General features: G+C 43.3%; 1 protein-coding gene across 2 annotated transcripts in view; it reads right to left on the bottom strand.

The window, feature by feature from the left end:
- Positions 1 to 26,722, bottom strand: part of MPI (mannose phosphate isomerase) — a 39,672-nt gene that overhangs the window by 5,792 nt on the left and 7,158 nt on the right. For both annotated transcript variants that reach the window (XM_082256962.1, XM_082256961.1), the window contains exons 2-5: positions 19,578 to 19,705; positions 13,137 to 13,337; positions 4,603 to 4,744; positions 4,334 to 4,522 (exon numbers count right to left, since the gene is read on the bottom strand). In XM_082256962.1, the coding sequence (XP_082113088.1) occupies positions 4,334 to 4,522; positions 4,603 to 4,744; positions 13,137 to 13,331 (526 nt within the window). In that variant the 5' untranslated portion in view covers positions 13,332 to 13,337; positions 19,578 to 19,705. The remainder of the gene's footprint in view (positions 1 to 4,333; positions 4,523 to 4,602; positions 4,745 to 13,136; positions 13,338 to 19,577; positions 19,706 to 26,722) is intronic.

Genomic DNA, 26,722 nt, shown 5'->3' with positions numbered 1-26,722 from the left:
TAGCATTGAAAAGCCCCACGCTCGCCTGGCCTAAATCCAATAGAACATTATGTTTCGGTCCATCCAATGCCACCAGGTTGCACCTCAGTCTGTTCAGGAGCTCAGTGATGCTCTGGGTCCGGATCTGGGAGGAAATACCCCAGGACATCTCAAAAGGAGCATGCCCCGACATTTTTAGGCATGCATACAAGCACATGGGGGCCATACAAACTACTGAGAACCATTTTGAGTTGCTGCAATGAAATTTCAGCAAAATGGACTAGCCTGCTGCATCAGTTTTTCACTTTGATTTTCGGGGGTGTCTTTGAATTCAGCCCTCTCTAGGTTGACCATTTTTATTTCCAGCAAACGATGTGGCATCCTTTTGTTCCTAACACATTAACCAGTCCAATTCCTTGAGGAGTGTAATGGTATCGCACGTTGGGACCCCAGGTTGTCAGGCAGCCATTTCGTTTAAAGCTGTCGCAAGCCTCCATTTTGTATTTCCGAGCTCAGCTGACAGTTTTCAGAACCAAAAAAGTAATTCCTTTACCAGCCCTCACCCCAGCTCCTTTTGGCAGTGTTAATTACCCCCTGGGTCACTGAACATTAGTATGCACAGCTTCAAACACCTTTATCTTAACAAGCAGACAGCCATCCTAGCCGGACTGTCTCCTCCTGCTCAGAGCATGTTGTAATCTGAGCAAAGCCATATGGCTAATAGGTCGTATAAAACAAAGCAGTCAATAGCTCTGTTATTTGGGACACAGCCACCCACAAACTTCCTAACTTTACATATAAACACAATATGTCTCTAGAAAATATATATTTGTATGCCAGATAAAATACCGATCGAATTAAGCTCAAACATGATCACCTTCGTTCCTAGGGAAGGCAAGCTAGCGATCAGATGCCTTACAGGTCAGAGGTTATTCCGAGATAACCCGTGTTTAGTGTCTGTGAATAGTAGATTCAATACCGTACCATAAAATATCAGTTTCAAGAATGTAACCATTACATATTTTGAGATATGAGTTTCTGTTAATAATCTGTCTAAGCGGGAGGTGTTTTAGCAGTTTATGGCCCCAGTGTCTATTGGTCAAGTACTTCTGGTGACACCCCCTGGGGGGTCAGAGAAAATGAGAGAGCTGATGGAGCTCTCAGTTCTCATCTTACCATCACAGCAGAAACATCACGCTGGAGGACCGATCATGTTCAGCTTCTGAAACTGAGATAATACCAGGACTTTTTGAATGCAAGTATTCCATTTCTAATTCCTATCTATTCTTCTAAATTGCTGAATTGTGTCTCTATTTCTTTGTAACCCATTTTTCTGTAAATATTTTTATTTGCACCAATCTTAACCTTTCTTATAATTAAACCTTATTTTGAAAAGTGTTAATTTTGTCTCTAAGCTCTTAAACGCAAACTGACCCAAAGAACCTGTCTCCCGAAAGAGCGCTACTGTTTAGGATAAATCATCTGTGTGTTACAGATGGTTATTCGAAAGTCATAATTGGTATTTCTAAAATTACGAGCATCCTCTGGGCTCATTATAACGTAGAGGTGGTGGCAGAGAAAGGGTTATTTAAATAGCCCAGTGACAATCGCTCTCAGTCTGCTGGCATCTAGATTGTGGTCCCGCAAGCTGGACAATCTGTGTGCCGGGTGCAGATGAGAGTGGCATTGTTACGCAAGTGACGGCAGGGCGTGAGATTGCTTGGTCTTTGGTCACGAGTTGGATGAGAAGGCCAGGGGTCTGATACCTGCCACCGTCACAAGGAGCACTTACCTTTTTATATAATAGGACAACATTACAAGTATCAGTAAGCAGAAAAATGAGAAGCAGAATTCTTTAATCCTCAGAAATAGGATTCCAGAGACTCTCTGTCTTATTGAGTAGATGGAACCAAACTTTGGTAAAATTTACTTAAAGAGTAACCCCACTTTTGTTGAGAAAAAAAAATCCCTCTGGTGATCAATGTATATTGTACATTGCAAGGATTCAAAAATATTTTTTTGCACAGTTCTACCTGTTTCTGCTCTAAAGCAAAAGCTGCTTGTTGTCTGCAATCTGGATGGGAGGGATTTTTGCATTTCATAGTAAGTATGGTTTTATAAAGAGGCTAGTCCATCCAGTTCAACCTGTGTACGTGTATAAAGGTCAGTATTCATGTCCCATATCCCTGTATGTTGTGTTCACTAAGGTGCACATCCAAGAGTCTTTTTTAAAACTATCAATACCATCTGTTGACACCACCAATTGTGAAAGAGTGTTCCACATCCTTATCGCCCTGACAGTGAAATACCCCCTGCGCAGCTTAAGGTTAAACCCCTTCTCCTCCAGTCTCATTGTGTGGTCCTGTGTCCTCTTACATTCTCTGAGACTGAAAAGTTTTCTTCTTACGCTGGGATCACCATTAGGGTATTGGTATACTTCTATCATATCTCCTCTCAAGCGTCTCTTCTCCAGAGAGAATAAGTCCAGTGCTTGCAGTTGGTCCCCGTAATTGAGGTCCTCCAGTCCGCTTATTCATTTTGTTGCCCTTCTCCAGACTCTTTCCATTAATCAGCTGATTCCCATGCAGTGCTCTAATGAGGAACTGAGTGGCAGGGTCTGCATCACTTTAGAAGTGATTAACCCTTTGGGGTATCTCACTAAAAATTACATGTCTGTTGCTGGGGATCACACAAGCAGGAAATTACATTCCTGGGGATGTTCTGTACACCAATGGTTTAGAGAATGCCTTCAAGGTGCCATATTGTGTTGCATTTTAAAGAAAATGACAGCGCTGCAGATTAAAAAGGAAAAGTAATTTTTAAAGCGGAGCTCCACCCAAAAGGGGAAGTTCTGCTTTAAGGCCTCCTCCCTCCCTCTACTTCACTAAACTGCATTTTTTATTTGCAGGGGTGGGGTACCTACATATTACTCGATCCTTGGAAGGGTAAGCTGCTTTTATTTTTTAAATCAGCAGTTACAGTTTTTGTAGCTGCTGAGTTTTAATAAACACAAATTTGACTGAAGCTCCTCTTTAATAACATTCATTTACAATATGGCTTGTGTAGGAAATGTATATGCTATATATTTTTTTTATTTGCTATTTTTTTCCCATCAAAGTGGAGTTACCCTTTTGTACATGCAGAAATGAAGCACAGTATACCTTTTATGTAACTTGGGGTAGAGAGGTAGTTAAGAACACACCGATGGTGTACTTTTTGAGATTTAAAGCTCATATAAACTCCAAAAGAAAAATTTTAGATATTGCATTTTACAAATCCTTAGATGTGGTGGTTGCTTAAGTTTTCTTTTTTTTTAGGCCTTTTCCTTTATTTCTACCTGATAGTTCTGCAGATAACACATTTCTTGTCCCATTGGGGTTGATTTACTAAAACTGGAGAGTGCAAAATCTGGTGCAGCTCTGCATGGTAGCCAATAAGCTTCTAACTTCAGCTTGTTCAATTAAGCTTTGACAAAAAAAAAAAAAAAAAACTGGAAGCTGATAGTTTTTTTTTTTTTTTTCAGAGCTGCGCCAGATTTTGTCTGTTGCCTGTTTTGTCGTAAATCAGCCCCCATTGTGTCTACACTCACTTCTTCAAGGAGTCTATGGAGGGAGCCATGGTTTCTACACTGGCTGGACAAACATGTCTGCCTTTGTTCACCTCTATTACATGGTGGATTGTTTACACTGTCTTTTTGGATCACAGGAAGTGACAAGGACACAGCATTTCTGGCAAGATCAACAGGTTTCTCTGTACTCGCTATAAATTTTCTAAGTCTGAAAAGTGAAAACGAATGCACAAATCTAAAGACTTATAAGCTGCAATATATGAAATATATTTGTGTTTAGATGCACTTTAATAAAGTATTAATTTACAAAATTCATGTGTTAAGGGCAGGTTCACACTGGGAATTGCACAGGAACATGATCGCGTTCCTGTGCAATTTGAGTGCAGGGTGTTTTCAGCCCATTCATTTGAATGGGCTGAAATCCCACTGCGCCACACCAAAAGTATGCACTACATTAAAAAACGCACTGCAACCGGATTGCATGGTACTTCTGTACCATGCAATCTGGTGCAAACGCACTGGGTTTGCGACCTGAGTTTGGGGTGTTGATGGCATTGCATTAACACCCACTGCAGACCACAAGGGCAGTGTATTTTGAACTTGGTGCGGGAAATGTATAGGAACGTGGGTTTACTTGCACCGCATACTGGCATTAACAGGCCCTAACAATTGGTGGAAAAAAGTAACAATATTATAAATAGTCCTTTTATCTTTTCTATTAGTCAAACAGAACAAAAAAAGAACAAGTTAGAATGTTTTTACGTAATAGTAAAGAAAACTGAGTACCTTGTTGCGTTACTCGCTGTACCAACAATTTAAGTTGTTCTGCGTACTCCTCCTTACTTCTCTGCATCATACAGGTGAAACATTGCTGTAGAGCCTTACGCACCTCCGCATCTTTGGACAGATCCGCTGCACTTGCCTCTAACTTCTGTGCTGCCTCCTGGCCAATGAGTGCACGGAACTCAGGAACATCTGAAACATAGAATGTCAGACATCTTTTAGAATGATCCCGGAGTATTTCCATTGTTTTATAAAAAACAAAATATTCATACCCCGCAAAAAGGTTACAATCTCAGATATAGGTCTGAATCCACAGAGACCCCGGAAAGGTGTGAGGGCAATGGCCATTTCTGGTTTGTGGTTGTCATCAGGGTAATGCTGTGGAAACTGAGCATGCAGCTTCTTAGCCAATGCCTACAAGTGAAGATATTAGGAGGAAAGAGATGATAGTAATGTGTTACTACTGATAATAGGTAGAAAAGTTATTTAGCTGGAAAAAAACCCCACAAGATTAATTAATAAGAATGATATTCTGAGAAAGAGATAAGTGTTTACCTTTTAACTGCTATCGCTAAAGCTGCCCATAGATTCATTGTTTTTTCATCAGCAAGGGGGCTGATAGAAGAAAACTGAATGGATTACTCCATTAACACAAGAAGGGAAGATGGAAGAATCCTTCCCGATGAGACATTGTATTCTGACAGCAGTGGCTCTCCGCTGTCAGAATACACTGATCAGCAGCTGCAGCCCCTGATCGAGAAAACTTTTCCAGCATTGTTAGATCAAATTCTGTCAAGTGTTAGCAGCCACACATAGAAAGAAAGGAAATTGGTCAGCCGCACATCTAATAGGTACCTTTTACTGTAGATTCTTCAAAAAATTAAATACCACAGATACAACAGAGGGAAACAGCAGACATCTAATGCATTTCATGCTAATTCAGAACATGTTCATAGCTTAGCGCAAAACGAGTCAGCTGTTGTCTGCGGTTTCACTCTTGTAGTATTTGCAGCATGTAATTCCATTGAAGAATTTACAATAAAGGTGATTTTTAAATGTGCATTTAATCTTGAGGGTTGCGCTTAGCTACTATAGTACAGAAACTGCTGCACCAACGAGTTCCTTGACTACTAGGATCTGGTATTATTATTAAAGTGAGATTAGTGCACAGTTTCAAATTGTGTACCAAAAAAATGTATTTTACATTACTAAGTAATTAAAAGTAAAGATAAATCCAATAGTTAGGCATATGGTTAACTAAAATAATACATATACAACTCTTTTATCTTATAAGAAGTGTACAACATAAGAAAGATCTGAACAAACGTTACAAACAAATATAAAGCGACTGGTGCATTCAGTCCAGTTAGAATACAAATGGTTGGGTCTATATAAGAGTTTGGTGTCCTCCTCCCTGCATTAGACAAAATGGCAGAAAAGAGATACCTCCTAAATGGGACTATAACGGGCAACCACTCACATAAGTTAAAATATCAAGTTTTATTGGTACAAATGTATAATAATATTAATAAGGAAAAACACATAAGTATGTACACATTTAAAAAAAGGCGACTGTACAGAAAAGATATGACCATATATTACAGAGGACCCTAATGGGCCACAGAGTCCAGTTATGTCGTGAAAAAAAAAGTTGATATTGCAAAAGTTCATAGATGAAAATATTGTGACCCACTAAAAGTGTCCACCTATCTCCTTTCAAAAATAGTGTCTTTGCACAGTAATACCTAAAAGTGCTAGTGCATCACTACCGTGCCAAGGGATCTCATGCGCACATAGGATATCCTGGTAGGGAAAACACTGCTCTATACAGACCCCTCACTGGGACTAAAACAGAGTGATTGACAGATGAACTAGAAGTGGGTGCTGACCTTAAAGTGATAGTAAAGGCTCATTTTTTCTTCCTCAAATAAAAAGGTGTAAGCGTACCCGCTGTCCTGGGGGGTCCCCCGCCGGCGCTGTCCACACCTCCTTTTCTCTGTGTGGCCCCATAGCAAGCTGTTTCCTATGTAGGCACACATGCAGGTACACTCCCCAGCAAGGCTGTGTGCGTCTATAGACACACACAGCGCAGCTCAGCTCCATCCCCCACTCCCTCAATAGATTGGATTGACAGCAGCAGGAGCCAATGGCTCCCCCTGCTATCAATCTGCCCTGTTGGACCAGAAAGAGAGGGAGTAGCACTGCTGCAGGTGCACACAGTGCTGGATCGATACAGAACCCAGGTTAACATTGGAGGGTGGGGGAAGGAAACAACTAGTGAAAGGTTTTTTTTTGCCTTAAAGTGTTACTAATCCCACAACAGTAAAATCAGTCTGTATGTGCAGTAAAGCATGCTTGTTATACTCACTGTGGAACCTAAGGGGTTAATACTCTGCAGTGCGTAAAAAGGCTGTTTGATCCTGTCTTCTTTGATCTTCCTCTTCTTCCATGTCCCTTAATTATTTCCTATTAATGCAGAGCTCGGGAACAAGCTGCACATGCTGAGTTTGGTGTGTATTGCTAGAGAGTTTTTTTTTTTTCCTGGGAGAGTGTATGTGATCATCCCAGGGCCAAATAGCACTGTCCAGACAGAGGGTCAGGGGTCCTGCATCCTTATAGGACATTCATGTAATAATGAAAACTCCTCCTAAAAGCTTTAACCAAACACTGATAGAAGTCACAAGTCCGCTCTAACTGCTGATGAGAAAAGGTATTTAGCAGTTTATATTTACTAAAATAATTTAAAGTACGGGGCACTGGAGGCACCAGTCGGGGGCACCTCCTACTGATGTGCGCTCTAAGCTGGGGCCTACATTGCCTATAGGTAGCACCAGCCCTGACCTTAATACATTGCCTGCATTAAAGCATTATTAACCCAGGTCCCTAACTCGGCTGTGCTTGTTAGGGACAGCCTAAGGGAAAGGGGACTTCCTGTCGCTCCATACAGCACAGTGCAGGCCTAAATGGCTGCTGGAGGGAAGATTTTGCTGCCCCCCTTTCTCTAGCTGCAGGACTTCTTGTTGTGAGTGTTGTGTCAGCTCTTGTTGTGTGGGGGCGGGATGTTGATGTGGCCAGCTTTGGAGATCCCGCCCACCTGAACCCCCTGCCGCCCGCTCGCCGGCCGCCCATCTGGCCGCCCACCTGCCTGTCTGCCCGCCAGTCCGTCTGTCAGGCCGGCCACCCGCCAGCACTAGGAGGGAGCAGCCGACCAGAAATGTGTGAGGTAAGCTCAGCTGTACCTAAGCCAGAACACCAGGGGAATGGTACTGCAGTGGTTTGGTAGTGAGGAAGGGGTTAACATTGCTGTGTTCACTGATGCAGATGGGGCAGGGGGGAGTCAGTTGCAGTGAAAGATACCTCCCCCCATCCCCCACCTTGCTTTGTCCTCATGGCAGTAACATTTTAACCCACCTCCCCTCTTCTGCATTTGTGGTACTGTCAGTATTATTAACTCCCTCCTCCCCCACATTGGTGGTCATGGAAGGGGTTACATTTCAATGCCACTGACCACCAATGTGGGGGGGGGGGGGTTAATAATACTGACACCTGTGCTAGGTGTTATTAATGCAGCTTCTGACACCAATGCTGGGGGATCTTTAATGCGTCCACTGACATCAATGCTGGGGGGTTTTAATGCGTCCACTGACATCAATGCTGGGGGGGGGTGTTTAATGCATCCACTGACATCAATGGTGGGGGGATTTAATGCGTCCACTGACATCAATGCTGGGGGGGGGGGGGTTTAATGCGTCCACTGACATCAATGGTGGGGGGTTTTAATGCATCCACTGACATCAATGGTGGGGGGTTTTAATGCATCCACTGACATCAATGGTGGGGGGTTTTAATGCATCCACTGACATCAATGGTGGGGGGATTTAATGCGTCCACTGACATCAATGATGGGGGTCTTTAATACGTCCAGTGACATCAATGATGCTGGAGGTCATTAATGCGTCCACTGACATCAATGCTGGGGGGGGGGGGGGGGGGTTTAATGCGTCCACTGACATCAATGATGGGGGGTTTTAATGCGTCTACTGACATCAATGCTGGGGGTCTTTAATACGTCCACTGACATCCATGCTGGGGGTTTTAATGCTTCCACTGACATCAATGCTGGGAGGGTCTTTAATGTGTTCACTTACATCAATTGCTGGGGGGGGGGGTCTTTAATGCATCCACTGACATCAATGCCGGGGGGGGGGGGGGGGGGGGTTTTAATGCATTCTCTGACATCAATACTGGGGGTTATTAATGCGTTCACTGACATCAATGCTGGGGGTTTTTACTGCATCCACTGACATCATTGCTGGGGGTTATTGTGTTCACTGACATCAATGCTGGGGGTTATTAATGAGTTCACTGACATCAATGCTGGGGTTTATCAATGCGATCACTGACATCAATGCTGGGGGATTTAATTGCGTTCACTGACATCAATGCTCGGGGTTATTAATGCGTTCACTGACATCAATGCTGGGGGTTTTTACTGCATCCACTGACATCATTGCTGGGGGTTATTAATGCGTTCACTGACATCAATTGTGGGGGGTTATTAATGCGTTCACTGACATCAATGGTGGGGGTTATTAATGCGTCCACTGACATCAATGGTGGGGGGTTTTAATGCATCCACTGACATCAATGATGGGGGGATTTAATGCGTCCACTGACATCAATGCTGGGGGTCTTTAATACGTCTACTGACATCAATGCTGGGGGTCTTTAATACGTCCACTGACATCCATGCTGGGGGTTTTAATGCTTCCACTGACATCAATGCTGGGAGGGTCTTTAATGTGTTCACTTACATCAATTGCTGGGGGGGGGGGGTCTTTAATGCATCCACTGACATAAATGCCGGGGGGGGGGTGTGGGGGTTTTAATGCATTCTCTGACATCAATGCTGGGGGTTATTAATGCGTCCACTGACATCAATACTGGGGGTTATTAATGCGTTCACTGACATCAATGCTGGGGGTTTTTACTGCATCCACTGACATCATTGCTGGGGGTTATTGTGTTCACTGACATCAATGCTGGGGGTTATTAATGAGTTCACTGACATCAATGCTGGGGTTTATCAATGCGATCACTGACATCAATGCTGGGGGATTTAATTGCGTTCACTGACATCAATGCTCGGGGTTATTAATGCGTTCACTGACATCAATGGTGGGGGGTTATTAATGCGTTCACTGACATCAATGGTGGGGGTTATTAATGCGTCCACTGACATCAATGGTGGGGGGTTTTAATGCATCCACTGACATCAATGATGGGGGGATTTAATGCGTCCACTGACATCAATGCTGGGGGTCTTTAATACGTCCAGTGACATCAATGCTGGAGGTCATTAATGCGTCCACTGACATCAATGCTGGGGGGAGGGGGGGGTTTAATGCGTCCACTGACATCAATGATGGGGGGTTTTAATGCGTCTACTGACATCAATGCTGGGGGTCTTTAATACGTCCACTGACATCCATGCTGGGGGTTTTAATGCTTCCACTGACATCAATTGCTGGGGGGGGTCTTTAATGCATCCACTGACATCAATACCGGGGGGGGGGGGGTGTGGGGGTTTTAATGCATTCTCTGACATCAATGCTGGGGGTTATTAATGCGTCCACTGACATCAATACTGGGGGTTATTAATGCGTTCACTGACATCAATGCTGGGGGTTTTTACTGCATCCACTGACATCATTGCTGGGGGTTATTGTGTTCACTGACATCAATGCTGGGGGTTATTAATGAGTTCACTGACATCAATGCTGGGGTTTATCAATGCGATCACTGACATCAATGCTGGGGGATTTAATTGCGTTCACTGACATCAATGCTCGGGGTTATTAATGTGTTCACTGACATCAATGCTGGGGGTTTTTACTGCATCCACTGACATCATTGCTGGGGGTTATTGTGTTCACGGACATCAATGGTGGGGGTTATTAATGCATTCACTGACATCAATGGTGGGGGCTATTAATGCGTCCACTGACATCAATGCTGGGGGTCTTTAATGCGTCCACTGACATCAATGCTGGGGGGGGGTTTAATGCGTCCACTGACATCAATGATGTCTCTTCCCCGATCGTCGGGGAATCTAGTTTGGAGATCCGCCCGCCTGTGTAAATAGAGCGGGCGGATCTCCTAAGTGACAGGGAGTGACAGATCGCAGTGTTCAGCATAGCTGAACATCCGATCTGTCCTTCTGTCACACAGTCACCTCCCCCCCACACGTCAGTAAGCACCAGGCATACATTAACCCCTCCCTCTCCAATAAAATTAACCCCTTCACTGCCAGTATCATTTTTACAGTAACAGTGCATATTTATAGCACTGATTACTGCAGTAATGTCACTGGTACCCCCAAAAGTGTCAAAAATATCATTCAAGGGTCCGATCTGTCCGCCGCAATGTCGCAGTCCCGCAAAAAAAAATCGCAGATCGCCGCCATTACGTGTTAAAAAAAAAAAAAAACACCAAAAATGACAGAAATCTTTCCCGTAGTTAGTAAACGCAATAACTTTTGCGCAAACCAATCAAAATACGCTTATCATGATTTTTTTTACCAAACATAGGTAGCAGAAAACAAATTGGCCAAAAATTTTTAAAAAATTTGATTTTTACATTTTTTTGGGGGGGAATTTCATATAAAAAAATGTTAAAAATATTGTTATTTTTTCAAAATAAACGCTCTTTTTTTGTTTATAGCGCAAAAAGTAAAAAGCGCACAGGTGATCAAATACCACCAAAAAAAAGCTCTGTTTGTGGGAAAAAAAGGACGTAAATTTTGTTTGGGTACGGCGTCGCACGACCGTGCAATTGTCAGTTAAAGTCGCACAGCGCCGAAAAAGTGGCCTGGATGTAAGACAGCAAAATCCTCCGGTGGTAAAGTGGTTAATGCGTCCACTGACATTAATGCTGGGGGTTATTAATGCGTCCACTGACATCAATGCTGGGGGTTATTAATGCGTCCACTGACATCAATGGTGGGGGGGTTATAATAATGCGTTCACTGACATCAATGCTGGGGGTTATTAATGCGTCCACTGACATCAATGCTGGGGGTTATTAATGCGTCCACTGACATCAATGGTGGGGGGGTTATAATAATGCGTTCACTGACATCAATGCTGGGGGTTACTAATGCGTCCACTGACATCAATGCTGGGGGTTTGTAATGCATCCACTGACATCATTGCTGGGGGTTATTAATGGGTTCACTGACATCAATGCTAGGGGTTATTAATGCGTTCACTGACATCAATGCTGGGGTTTATTAATGCGTTCACTGACATCAATGCTGGGGGATTTGATTGCGTTCACTGACATTAATGCTGGGGGTTATTAATGTGTCCACTGATACATGGTCAAGGCAAAGCGGGTAGAGTCGGGGGTGGAGTCAGGGGTGGAGCCAGGGGGCAGCAAAATTAGGTTTTGCCTAGGGTGGTAAAAATTCTTGCACCAGCCCTGATTTAGCTAAAAAATCTTGTGACGATAGAACCACTTTAAAGTAATTGGCTCCCTCTGCTGTCAATCACACCCAGTGAGGAGGGAGCAGGGGGTGGGGCCGAGCCATGCTCTATGCGTCTATGGGCACACAGAGCCAGCTCGGGATTGAGCTTACACTAGTGCCACTATAGCAAGCAGCTTGCTATGTGGACATTTGGCAGAAGGGGGGAGCTAGGAGCACCGAACCTGAGAAGAGGAGGATAGGTGCTGCTCTGTGCAAAAAGTATTGCACCCATGATCAGTAGATGGCAGGTACAATGCTGGGCTCCTGCAAACTCTTTCTCCAGCTCTCTGCCCATACGGAGATACAGGCTTTCAGTTGCAGAGCTAGAGGAAGTGCCAATGATCTATGAGTGTGGTGATTAGCACCCTCATGTTCCACATCTGTGTGCCACCTTGGCAGATGGGACTTTTAGTGGACTGGATTGGGTCAGAGGTACGTGGGTGTGAATGGACACAAGTCCATTTACACCCACAGGTCTATAGGGATGAATGGACGGTCAGGCGGACCTGATCGAGACAAATGTGTGAAAGGAGCTTAAAGAAGAGTTCCGGCCATGAAAAAACATTTTCAATAAAAATACCCCCGGGACAGTCAGGGCTAGTACATTCCACAATGAATAGCCTCTGTACTGTCCCGGGTCGCACTTACCTGCAAGAAGAAATACTTACCTTTAAAATTTCTTCTCCAGCATTGCCATCTCTGTTGTGGGCAGCTGAAGCCAGCGCGATCCTCTTCTGCGTCCTCTTCCGTGTCCTCTTCTCCCAGAATGCGCCTGCACCGGCCCCTCTCGTCACTTCCGGTGCAGTGCCGCATTCCTCCACAGCTTCTGGGCATGCCCAGAAGCTATTTAGCAGGGAATGCGGCGCCACACCGGAAGTGACGTTGGGGCCGGTGCCGTCGCATTGATTCCTGGGAGCGATGACGTTCAGCTCCCAGGAATTATTGCAAACCGGAAGTGACGGCGCGGGCCGCGGCCGCCGAGGGAGGAAGTGGAAGAAAGGTGAGTATATTTTTCTACAATAACAAGGTAAGTAAAAAAAAAAAAATCGTAACTATCCATTACCTTTTTAGGTGACGAAAAGCAAGCGGATGGCCACAAAATCGATTATGTCGATTTTGTGGCTGGAACTCCGCTTTAAGAGAAGCAACAAATGAACTTCTCCCTTTTTATGTTTTTAGCACAGATAAGAAATTGAGAGGATGAAGTCAACATCACAAACAGTTCAGCCTTTTTTTCAATCATATTCCCACCACCACTTCATGCAGCACCCAACTTACCTTGTCTGGGTGGGCCTGGATAGACAGTGCTAGCCTCACTGAGAGCACTTTAAAGAGAAAAGGAAGCTGATTGTTAAAAGCTTCTCTGACCTTCGTCCCGAGACAATCCGGGTGAGCAGCAATCCATTGCCCCAAAGTCTTGTGGGCTACATCGCTATGTAGGATTACAGCGTCACCTTTTGGGTGAGTTCCCATCCATAACTATTGGAGGAAAATACGGAGAGCAAGGCCATCAGTAAAAACAAATCAGTTTAGGGTGATATGAGCAGTAAATGTGAAGAACCAAAAACATACATCTGTAAAAAAAAAAAAAAAAATCAGGAATGAAGTGGACCTAAAACATGCAGCTCAACCATACAGCACAAGCCTGATATTGTACTTCAGCACCTGTGACTTGACTAGACTGCCCTATGTAACAAATGACCCTAAGAAGCTCCAAAACCTTTTTAGAAACCGAGCATGGTGCAGTTTTTCACAGCGCGTTTTGGTGTGTTTGTAGCACATTTGCTATGCAATCAAACGCATGACTGCTACTTGCGCTTGGGGTACTATTAACAAATAATGGCACTGCCAGCGTGACACGTTTGCAGCGTGTTTCCAAAACGTGTGTTTTCTGTGCGATTTTTATATTGCGGAAACACCAACCAAGTGTGCATGAAGCCTAAGACAGGAGATGTGTTACTGGTGGATCACCAGGTGAAAATAATATAAAATGTGTTCACTGACATCAATGCTGGTGGTTATTAATGTGTCCACTGACATCAATGCTGGGGGTTATTAATGCATCCACTGACCTCAATGGTGGGGGTTATAATAATGTGTTCACTGACATCAATGCTGGGGGTTATTAATGTGTTCACTGACATCAATGCTGGGGGTTATTAATGCGTCCACTGACAATAACACTGGGGGTTATTAAAGCGTTCACTGACATCAATGCTGGGGGTTATTAATGCGTTCACTGACATCAATGCTGGGAGTTATTAATGCGTTCATTGACATCAATGCTGGGGGGTTTTAATGCATCCACTGACATCAATGCTGGGGGGTTTTAATGCATCCACTGACATCATTGCTGGGGGTTATTAGTGTGTTCACTGACATCAATGCTGGGGGTTATTAATGCGTTCACTGACATAAATGCTGAGGTTTATTAATGCGTTCACTGACATAAATGCTGAGGTTTATTAATGCATTCACTGTCATCAATGGGGGGGGGGGGGGTTATTAATGCGTTCCCTGACATCAATGCTGGGGGTTATTAATGCGTTCACTGACATCAATGCTGGGGGTTATTAATGCGTTCACTGACATCAATGCTGGGGGTTATAATAATGCGTTCACTGACATCAATGCTGGGGGTTATAATAATGCGTTCACTGACATCAATGCTGGGGGTTATAATAATGCGTTCACTGACATCAATGCTGGGGGTTATAATAATGCGTTCACTGACATCAATGCTGGGGGTTATAATAATGCGTTCACTTCATCAATGCTGGGGGATTTACTTGCGTTTACTGACATCAATGCTAGGGGATTTAATTGCATTTACTGTAGGGCTGCCACGACGCGTCGACGTAGTGGACTACGTCGACTACAAAAATTCGTCTACGTGTGTGAAAGGTGTCGACGCTTCATCACGTGATGTCACGTCACACGCATCTCGCGCGAGTTGCTTGTAAATAGCAGAAATTAGCAGCGGTAATGGCGACTCCTGGGGGAGAAAGTTCGAGCAGCAGTTCCAGCAGCACACTGAACACAGTTCCAGTGCCACAAAAGGCAGCGAGAGCACGATCACGATCGTCAAGGGTATGGGAATACTTTCAACAGAGGCCAAATAAAATGGTCCTTTGTTCCCTTTGCAAAAATGAAATGGCGTACCACGGCAGCACAACTGCTATGCACGAGCACCTCAGAAGAAAGCATCCTGGCGCACTGACGACAAAGGACGAGCCATCTTTTTAAGTACTAGTACTACTAATTACAACAATATAATTAATGCTAGCTGATGATTGCTCAGGCCGGGCCAGCTCACTTTTCTTTTAAATGGACTACAAGGCACCTTGCATTTGCAGCCCTCAGTGTCCGTCTTGCTGATCTGTGGATCCCTCAGGGCATGATTGACATGACAAGTGCAATGATCTGACCATGACCACCAAAATACGCAGAGAGCAACAACATATTTTGACTGCAGCATTATTAATTACAACATTGGCCATGGATATCTCAAACTTCTACTAGAAAAAATAAAATTAATATTGTTAGCGTTGAGGCTGAGCATTCATAGATGTGTAAATTGGTAATGTTATTAATTATTATTATTATTATTAATTATTATTATTGTTGTTTTTCTCAGGAAGAGGCAAAGCTGTGTACAAGATTTTTTCTTTCATAAAAAGGATGTCACTGCTTGCACACCCCAAGTGGCCATTACACTTACCAATAGCATACTCAACATGATTGTCAAAGATATGAGACCTCTTTCTATTGTAGACGGTCAAGGATTTCGTGAGATGATCAGCACATTTTACCCAGGATACACACTTCCCTCCAAGTCTCATTTCACTAAGCTGATGGAGAGGAAATATTAGGAGAATTTTGAAAGATTGAAAGCGTCAATCAAAGATGTCAAATCCAAAATAGCTCTCACCACAGATGCATGGACCAGTATTGCCACAGAGGCATACTTGGGTGTCACATGCCACTTCATTAATGAAGACTGGAAGCTTACATCCTACAATCTGACCACTATGCCACTTGAAGATCGCCACACAGCTGAAAACATTGCTAACTGGGTGGAAAAAGCAGCTGAGAAGTTTGAGATATCCATGGCCAATGTAATTGCAGTTGTCCATGATAATGCTGCAAATGTTGTCGCTGCTCTGCGTATTTTGGAAGAAAAGCATCCTGGCATCTCTTCTCTCAGGTGTGCTGGTCATACATTGCAGTTAGTTGTCAACCATGCCCTGAGGGATCCCCAGATCAGCAAGACACTGAGGGCTGCAAAGTGCCTTGTGGAACATTTTAAAAAAAGTGAGCTGGCCACTACAAAGCTTAAAGCAAAGCAACAACAAATGGGTACTCCTGATCATGCACTAATAAATGATGTATCCGTAAGATGGAACAGTACTTTACACATGATCAGTCGCCTGCTTGAACAGAGGTGGCCTGTCACTGCAACACTTTCCGATCCTGATGTCACACCACAAGGGAAGCGCTTCCTGGATTTATAACATGATCAGTGGAGCTTACTTGAGGAAGTGGAACAAGTCCTGAAGCCTTTTTAGTGTGCTACTGTTTTCTTGAGTGGAGAGTCCTATGTGACTGGTTCCGCTCTACCTCCTTTGGTAAAAGGCCTCCAGAAATCCATACAGAGCACAATTTGCGAGACAGCGGAAGTCAAGGCTTTCCAAAATGTTGCTGTGCAGGAGATGACCACAAGATGGGAGAGGGAAACTAAATTCAGAGATGACGGAGGAGAAAATATATGTCTTATTGCAGCAGCCCTGGACCCCAGATTCCGCAAACTAAAATTCCTGGCAGCAGAGGATAGTTTAAAAGTTCACCTCAAGGTCCAAGCTCTTGCTCTTGAAGAGAAAAGAAGATATGAGGAAGAGCAAACACATCAACGTCAATGTGAGGAACAGGTGTCAGCAAGTGTCTATGTTGGACTCTTTCCTCGGTTCAGATTCAGATGAACACCACAGTAATGGTGAGGATGACACTGGTCACATCCAAGATCCAGAAATTCACAGTGAAGTTGTGAGGAATGAGATACACATGTACTTTAGTGAGCAGGCCATTCCAAAGGAAGAAAATCCACTGAAATGGTGGAAGGAAAATGAAGGGAGGTTTCCCATCTTGGCCATGCTGGCAAAGAGTTACTTGTCTGTGCCTGCAACATCAACCCCATCTGAAAGGCTTTTCTCAGTTGTTGGCAACATTGTGACTAAAAAAAGAGCAAGCCTAACTGCAGAGCATGTCGATATGCTAACCTTCCTCCATTGCAATGCTATATTATAGAATACATACAGGCCCCCAGCCTGTACCTGTTGCACTCTTGGGTTGTATAATGTTGGACTTCTTTAAACTACAAGATGGCTGTTGGCTGCCTTCAGGTAATCTTTCCTCAGTATTGGCCATTATAATTTGCACAGTGTTGAGCGGTGCTTGCTTTTTGTTGGACTTGGCTCCTTTAAAACTATGTTAGTTTTTAGGTATGTTTTACATTTACAAGTAACACACCAAAAAAAATACTGGTCAACAATAGCACTGTATATGTAAAACATACCTAAAAAGTAACCAAGTTTTAACCACTTAAGCCCCGGAAGATTTTTTTTGCGATTTTTTTACTGCGTGACTTTAACGGACAATTGCGCGGTCGTGCGACGCTGTACCTAAACGTTTTCTACGTCCTTTTTTTCCCCACAAACAGAGCTTTCTTTTGGTGGTATTTGATCACCTGTGCGATTTTTTGATCATGCGCTATAAACAAAAAAAGAGCGTAAATTTTGCAAAAATAATATTTTTCACTTTTTTTTTATATGAAATTCCCCCCCAAAAAAATGTAAAAATCAAAATTTTTTAAAATTTTCGGCCAATTTGTTTTATGCTACATATGTTTGGTAAAAAAAAAATCGCAAAAAGCGTATTTTGATTGGTTTGCGCAAAAGTTATCGCGTTTACTAACAAAGGGAAAGATTTTTGTCATTTATGGTGTTTTTTTTTAACGAGTAATGGCGGCGATCTGCGATTTTTTTGCGGTACTGCGACATTGCGGTGGACAGATCGGACCCTTGACTGACATTTTTGACACTTTTGGGGTTACCAGTGACATTACTGCAGTAATCAGTGCTATACATATGCACTGTTACTGTAAAAATGACACTGGCAGGGAAGGGGTTAACTGTATTGGAGAGGGAGGGGTTAAGTGTGTCCTAGGGGCGTGTTTCTAACTGTAGTGGGACATGTCTCCTATTGTAAAAACAGAGATCAACGGTTCTACATAGTAGAACCGTCTGATCTCCATTTTTACACAGGGGAGAATGACAGGCGGCTTGTTTACATAAGCCGCCTGCCTTTCTCCCGCTCTACCGACGAGTGAGTGTGACCAGCGGACATCGGGTCCGCCGGTCACACGCCCCGGACTCCTCTGTGAACGAGCCGAGGCGGGCGCGCGCTCGCCCGCTATTGGCTCAAAACCCAGTGACAGGCTAGCGACGTAGATCTACGTCACTCTGCCTGGCCGGGGCTGACTGCCGCAGTAAATATACTGTGCGCAGTCGGCAACTGGTTAAAGGAGCCAACTAGTCCAACAAAAGCACTGCTCAACACTGTGCAAAAGTAATGGCCAAAAATAATGGCCAATACAGCAAAAGATTACCTGAAGGCAGAGAGCTGACTTGTAGTTTAAAGAAGTTAAAGTGTTAGGCAGATATGGCATTTTTCATGCCTGATGCCCTAAAGTGTTTGGCACTTTATGTGTCTCTCTTGTATTTTTGCACAGTTGCACACACAGTGTTGTTGAGCACTGCAGTGCTTTATAATTTATATGGCATTTTGAATGCTTTTGGTTTTCAATTAATGGCATTATTCCTGCCTGATATTAAAGTGTTGTTTACATTTTATTTTTGCCACTGAAACTTCAACCACATTGAAGTATTTTTTGGAAAAACTTTAATAAAAGTTGAAATATTATATTAGAAGTTGTACGTATCATTTTTTGTAAAGTTATTCAAAGGATTATTTAACGAATCAAAGAAAGAACACTAGATTAAGCAAAAAAAGAAAAAATTTAAATAATCGTTAGATTAGTCGACAGACAAATTAATCGTTAGTTGCAGCCCTAGTTTACTGACATCAATGCTGAGGGTTATTAATGCATTCACCAGGTGAAAATAAAGGGAAACAATTCTAAACAAAAGAAAATGAATGCAGCTACCACATCTAAGGATTGTTAAACTGCAATATATGACATTCTTGTTTGTGAGTTTCTTACCACTTTGATGTATGGTTTTCAGAAATGCAGTCATGATGAAAAACTACACTAAAGAGAACTGGGGATGCAACTTTTAAGAAAGGTCGCTTTCCAAGAACGTTAAGAGGATGGCTTGACATATTAGAGAAAGGCCATTTATCTCCCATGATGCATCTGGAAGATATGAAGCTGCCTGGGCTCCTTATAACCAGGAACTCTTGAAGATCCTTTTTTTTTTTTTTTTTTTTTTATCATCTTCACAAGATTTTTATCAGATAAGGAGATATTGAGGGAATTTACAAAGCAAATGTTGAACAATGCAAAACTACATAAACTGGAACTGATGCTTTTTTTTCTATAGTTTCAAATTAATAATAAAATTAATTAAAACAATGCCTCCTATGAATCAATACTATTTGTACAATATTTTATAGTCTAACATGTCCATTTATGAAGAATACCTCTGCATATGGCTTGGTAGGCGCTATCTGACGTTTGGCGTCACCACTAGCCCACAACCAAGCCACCTCACTTCTGCTGCCCAGCTTTCCCCATGCATAGTCTTGTACTGCACAAGAAAGAAGAAACACTGCAAAACAAAAAAAGGAAGGAGAAAAGATTACAAATGCAGGCAATAGGAAATAAATAACTGTTACCTAACTGGTAACACTCACCATCCATTCCACTTGCTGAATTGTACAAATAAAGATAAAAGGATAAACGAGCCAACCTCTTGCATTCATTGAAATTGTCAGAATAAAGGTTATTAGGTTTTATGCGCAAGTAACTGATATGACAAAAAAACCTTTGGACAAAATCAAGCAGTAGTAAACCGCATCCAAAGAAAAAAAAAAAAAGGGGGGGGGGGAGCACCGGGCAGTTTTAAGGCCCAGTTCACACTGGTGAGCCACGGGATCCGACTTTTGAAAGCACAAGTCAGATGACATGTGAAATTCAATGTTTCCCTTTGAGAGCTGTCTTAACTGATCCTACGCAAGTCTGTACGACTTTAGAAAAGGTTCCTGCACTACTTTGGTCCGACTTCAATGCCATAGAACAGGGATCTCCAAACTATGGCCCTCCAGCTGTTGTGGAACTACATGTCCCATGAGACATTGTAAAACGCTGACATTCACATACATGACTAGGCATGATGGGAATTGTAGTTCCTCAACAACTGAAGGGCCATAGTTTGGAGACACCTGCCATAGAGTGTAAAAAGTCACATTAGGTTGGATCAAAGTCGGACTGAAGTTGCAGGGCAAAGTCGGATCAGAAGTCGCGTGACTTTCATGTCGGAGCAGTGTGAACCTGGGCTAAGTCATAATATGCTAGTATAGATTGCATACTAGCACATTATGACAGACTTACCTAAAATGGAGCCCTCCAGAGGCATGCGGTCACTGCTGAAGCCACTTACATCTTAACCCGGGTTTGCGGGCTTCGACTATCTGATTGGCCGAGCCGTCGATGATGTCACTTGCTGTTTACGGCATGGCTCTGAAGGAACAGCACGGGTGGCCGTTCTTTCAGAGCGCATGCACCTGTGATGTCACCGGCTGCATCTAAAGTAAATATCTCCTAAACGGTGCACGTTTATGAGATATTTACAGTACCTATAGGTAACACTTACTACAGGCTTACCTATATGTAAAATCATACACAGGAGTTTACTCCCACTTTAAAGCAGAGTTACAACCTGGGAAAGCTTTTTTTTAATAAAAAATACCCCCGGGACAGTCAGGGCTAATGCATTCCACAATGGCTAGCCTCTGATCTGTCCCGGGTTGCACTTACCTTTTAGAAGAAATTCTTACCTTGAAAATGTCTTGTCCAGCGCTGCCATCTCAGGTGTGGGCAGCTTGAAGCCAGTGCGATCCTCTTCTGCGTCCTCTTCGGTCCCACGATGCACTGCACCGGCCCCGCCGTCACTTCCGGTGCTGCAGCGTCATCCCTGCACAGCTTCTGGGCATGCCCAGAAGCTGTTTAGCAAGGTATGACGGCACCTGCACCGGAACTGACGCCGGGGCTGGTGCAGGCGCATTGATTCCTGGGAGCGATGACGTTCAGCTCCCAGGAATCATTGCAAGCCAGGAAGTGACGAATCGCCGTGGCCGCCGAGGGGAAGAAGAGGAAGTAAGGTAAGTACATTATCTTCTAAACAAGGTAAGTAAAAAAAATAAATAAAATTGTGATTATCCATTTGTTTTTCAGGTGACCCGGAGCAAGAAGATGGAGGTAAGTATCATTTTAGGGTGGAACTCCGCTTTAACCAGTCTAAGGAGACTTAAAATGACATTAAACTCATAAACTTCAATTCAAGGATGTATTCTTAACTCAAAAAAGATCCTTCTATTGCTCTCAGCCTCTTCCAAATCTTCAAATTCCTTTTTTTTTTTTACTGTGACATGACTTCCTGTTAGAGGGTGGCTACGTTCATTCTCCCACTGTACCTAGGATCATAGCCACCCTCCCTTGCTCACTCCTGAGATGAACTATAGGCTATGGGATGCATAGAGCAATGCATATGAACACAACTAACCTGCACTGCTCAATCCAAACAAACTGACATTAGGGGGGAAAAGAAGAAAAAATTTCATGAAAAATAGATTACAGGGTGATGGACGTGTATGGAGTATTTTTGGAGAATAATAATATAATTTAGTGTCACTTTAAATGAAATCAACTCAAATCTTCAGGCTTTATTAAAAGCATATAAAGATTCTATTGTTAGGGTCGGGATGCTACCTCTGAAGGTTTTTTAGTGTAATTTCAAATGTGTCTTCCCTGAAATGTCTTGTGTATATATAGACAGAAATAGTCATTTGTTTCAGTCAGTTGGGTGTGAAATACATCACTGCCATGGTATAGTGTGGATGTGATGAGTCTCCAGCACTTTCCACTGACTATACAGAGAAATCACAGGAAAGAACAGACTGAGAATTCATTTATTTTTATGTAAAAGTTTTGGACTTTGTCATTCATAGATGTGCCCTTTATTTTCAAACACACATCATTAAGGCCCCTTTCACACGGGGCAGATCTGTTTGACGGACTCCGCTTGCTCAGCAGGGATTATGCCATTGATCCCCACTGAGCAGGCGGATGGCAGGTCCGTCACCAATCACTGTGCAAAGACGGACCCGTCAGAGTCCTACTCTACTCTATTCCTCCAATCCGATCGATGAATGGAAAATAGGACCACCATCCATCGGGATTTGGCGGACAGGATCGGATTAGATACCAGCAGGTGTCAGCGGACATCCAGCACTCTACAGCGGTGAATGGGTCATCCAAAAAACTGACAGGCCTGTGTGAAAGGGGCCTAAAGCAGTAGTAAAGCCCTGTTTTCAAAATAAAAATACTAGCCCCCTGCAGGTTTAAAGTGAACCATTCATTCACCCCTGTGGAGTGGTGGATGTCAGCGGACACATGTCCAGGATAATGCATTCACTATATCTGGTGTCTAACAGTACACAGAACATAAAAATTCAATTACTTTACTAAATATAGACTGCTAAATATATTTTCTCATCAGTAGTATATAGCAGTCTTATGACTTCTATCAGTGTCTGGTTAAAGCTTGTAGGAGTCGTTTTCATTCTACTCTGGCCTTAGCCAGATGCCCCAGGCCCTGACACATAGCACTTCATCTCTGGACATGAAGGCGAAATTCCCCCGAGAAATGCACTTATTACAGAGCTTGGGCTGCCCAGGGTAAAACACAACAATCCTATCCTTCCCAATGAAGGCTGAGGAGGAAAGATGATGGACCACATTCCCACACACATGCAACCTCATCTGCACCGACCACCCACCTGTCCATATGCCCCTCTCATCCACAATCTTCTTCAATGGGGTCAGAAGCTCCCCAAATCTCCTCAGCCAGACTGTGGTAATGCAAGTGCCTGATATGTGGAAAGTTTTACACTTTTTTGGTGACAATTAACCCTTAAAGTTCATTGGATTATGAACAGTCATAAGGTCCAAAGAAAATCACAGAGTTGATAAGAGGATGCTCATCCAGTATTGTGTATGTGTTTGCTTTGTAACCGGAATACACACATCCTGGAAGTCTTCACAATGGGGAATTACAGACATCAAAGATGAATGAATAAGGCGATGAACTGCCAGTGAAATGCTTGTTAGCTACTCCATTATGTGTGCAGATTGCTGAACAGTCACAGCTTATGGCTACCTGGTGTATGGATTACTAATCTTCCATTGACCAGATACTAAAGTACTCTGTATTTGGAACCAGGACCTCCTGCTGGTGATCCCTCTATATAAAAATCTATATAGGAAAATCACAAGCCATGTCCTCCTTCTGGTGATGCCTCTATATAAAGATCTATATAGGAGGATGAAGAGCCTCTTCCCCTTGCTGGTGATCCCTCTATAGTGATCTATAAAAGAGGTTCACCATGTCCATTAGAATGATGTCACTAAATGTTAGAGGTCTCAACAGCCCCTTCAAGAGGAAATCTCTCTGGAAAACGGCCTTGGAACACAAATGTGACATCATTTGTGTCCAGGAAACCCACTTTGCGAAGGGCAAAGCTCCGAACTGCTCCCATCGGAAATTCCCACATGTTTTTTCTGTGAATCATACTGCTAAAAGGAACGGGGTTTTGATAGCAATTAGAGATACTGTTTCTTTTAAGCTAATTGACTCAGCAGAAGACTCTATGGGTAGAACTCTGCTATTGATCGCTGAGGTGAATGGTAAACTTTACACTATAGTAAATATCTATGCTCCAAACAAACATCCCATGAAATTTGTGAGGAAAACCATCGCATGGGCAAGGAAACTGGCTAAGGGAAATTTGATATTTTGTGGGGACTTCAACGCTGTCATGAATGTAGACATGGACTGCTCTTCAGCGGGATGGAGACGTAGACCTAACATGGGCCCCCTCTGTGTTGAGGAGAGGCTATATGATCCCTGGCGCTCTCTCCGCACCTCTGAAAGGGACTACTCCTTTTATTCTGCAGTGCATAATAGCTATTCCAGGATTGATATGTTTTTGACTGACAAATTTCTTTTGCAAAAGATTCCTAGAGCGGACATCCACTCCATCACGTGGTCGGATCATGCTCCGGTCACGATAGATGTGGTGGATGGTCCGATCAGAAATTGTACCCCGGTATGGCGTAATGACACCTTTGTCCTGGCCCATCCGGAATATAGTGAGGAACTTAAAGTGAAAATTGCAGAGTATTTCAATCTAAATGCTAATGGTTCTACGTCCCCTGAAATCACGTGGTGCGCTCATAAAGCGGTGGCTAGGGGTTTATTGATCCAACAGAAGGCTAGAGATCGGAAGCGGAAAACTGCTCACATAACCCACCTACAATCCCAAATAGCTCAGCTGGAACAGCAACACAAAAAAGATGCATCTCCACAAACAGATATCCTGACACGACTCACAGACCTTAGAAATTACCTAAAAAATACCCTTCTACGTGATTACGACACCTATTTTAAGAGATTAAAAATGTCTTGGTACTCACAAAGCAATAGAGCAGGCAAACTCTTAGCTTCTCAACTTAAAAAGCAACGTGTAAAGTCACACATCTCCCTCATTAAACATCACAAGACGGGCGCAACCTTTTGTAATCCGAAAGAGGTGGCTAACGTCTTTAAAGACTACTACAGCTCCTTATACAATCTGAGTGACGACCCTGACACATACAATCCAACACCTACTGATATTGACTCCTTCCTACAAGCCCTGAAACTCCCCTCCATCGACGAAGACTCTTTACAAAAGCTGAACGCCCCTATTTCCTCAGAAGAAGTTCTAGAGGTCATAAGATCTCTCCCTTTACTTAAATCCCCGGGCACTGATGGATTCTCCTCGGAATACTACCAGTTACTGGCCCCCATCTTCACCCCACACCTAGTTCAACTATTCAATGACACTCCCAAACTAGGCAAATTCCCAAAAGAAATGTTACAAGCGACAGTTGTCACTATACCCAAACCAGGGAAATCACCGGACTCCCCCCTAAATTTTAGGCCTATATCTCTACTCAATGTTGATTTAAAAATTTATGCAAAAATATTGGCAAATAGACTCCTATACTGCACATCATATCTTTTGGGACTGGATCAAGTCGGGTTCGTGAAGGGCCGACAGGCCCCTGACGGTACTCGACGTATGATAAATTTACTGTCTGCTGCTGAAGGGGCAGGAACTCCAACGGTTTTCTTAGCTTTGGACGCTGAGAAAGCCTTTGACAGGGTCCATTGGGGATTTCTTGACAAAACTTTGACTACTTTTGGATTCAGAGGCTTCATCCACTCTGCAATCATGGCATTGTATTCTAACCCCTCGGCGAAAGTATTAACAGATGGAATTCTATCGGACTCTTTCGACCTTTCAAACGGCACTCGCCAAGGCTGCCCGTTATCCCCGATAATTTTCTCCCTAGTGATTGAACCGCTGGCAGAAGCAATTAGGAGTAACCCCAACCTCCAAGGCATTAAAGTAGGTCAGACTGAGCATAAACTAGGATTATTTGCAGATGACATAATTATCACTATGACATCTCCCCTTGCATCTCTAAAAGAGCTTCAATCCCTTATTCAACGGTTTGGGAATGTATCTTACTATAAGGTCAACACAAGCAAATGTTTTGCTCTTCCGATCTCAATCCCGGCTTCCGAAGTATGTAAGCTTAAATCAGTTTTCCCATGTAATTGGGAAGCACCTTCCATCACATATTTGGGTATCCAACTTACATCTCCGGTATCTAGGCTATATGAGTGCAATTTCCTACCCCTCTTGTCTAAAATAGAAGAAGAGTTCTCCCACATTGGAAAAGTACACCTCTCCTGGTTAGGAAGGATCGCTGCATATAGAATGCAGGTTCTCCCAAAGCTTTTGTACTATTTCAGGACCCTTCCGATCCCTGTGCCACAAATCTTTTTTAATAAACTAGCCTCGTCACTACGAAAGTTTATTTGGAACGGCAAACCCCCTAGAATAGCCATGTCTACATTATACAAATCTCGTAGATTTGGTGGAGTAGGTCTCCCAAACGCCCAAGCCTATTACAATGCAACATTAATATCACAGACGCGATACTGGTTATCGGCACAAGAGGATAACTTATGGAACCATATAGAACGTAAATTCACCCCAGGTCATGATCTATACGCCCTACTGTGTGCGGCTATCATACGCCACAATGTGAAAATTCCTGCCTTCCCTACGGTTCAAGCCACCGTCTTGGCATGGACAAGACTTATGAAAACTGATTTTACTGAAGAAGAATGTGTGCATATTCCCATCCCTCTAGCAGCTTATGATCTCCTGATTCCAGGAGTATCGACCCTACATTGGAGAAAACGTGGCTTCCAATTTCATGGAAGCCCTACCCACCCCAAATCTGCTAGTGACCTATTGAACGAATACCAGATAGCTGCTTTTGATCGCTCTTGCAAATCCCTGAATATCCTGTTCCCGAAAAAATTATGGCACTATCTCTTAAATAAAGGCAGTTCCAAGGCGAGGGGGATCTCGATCTGCTATCGATTTTCCAACTACCACCAACCTTTCCGTAAATCCCCTACTGTTCTGAGATGGGAGGATGCCTT

Source organism: Pelophylax lessonae (assembly GCF_965119305.1).
Source record: "Pelophylax lessonae genome assembly, chromosome: 4".
Taxonomy (NCBI): Eukaryota; Metazoa; Chordata; class Amphibia; order Anura; family Ranidae; genus Pelophylax; species Pelophylax lessonae.
The sequence above is the reverse complement of the archived record's forward strand: the minus strand, read 5'-3'. Positions and strand labels throughout refer to the sequence as shown.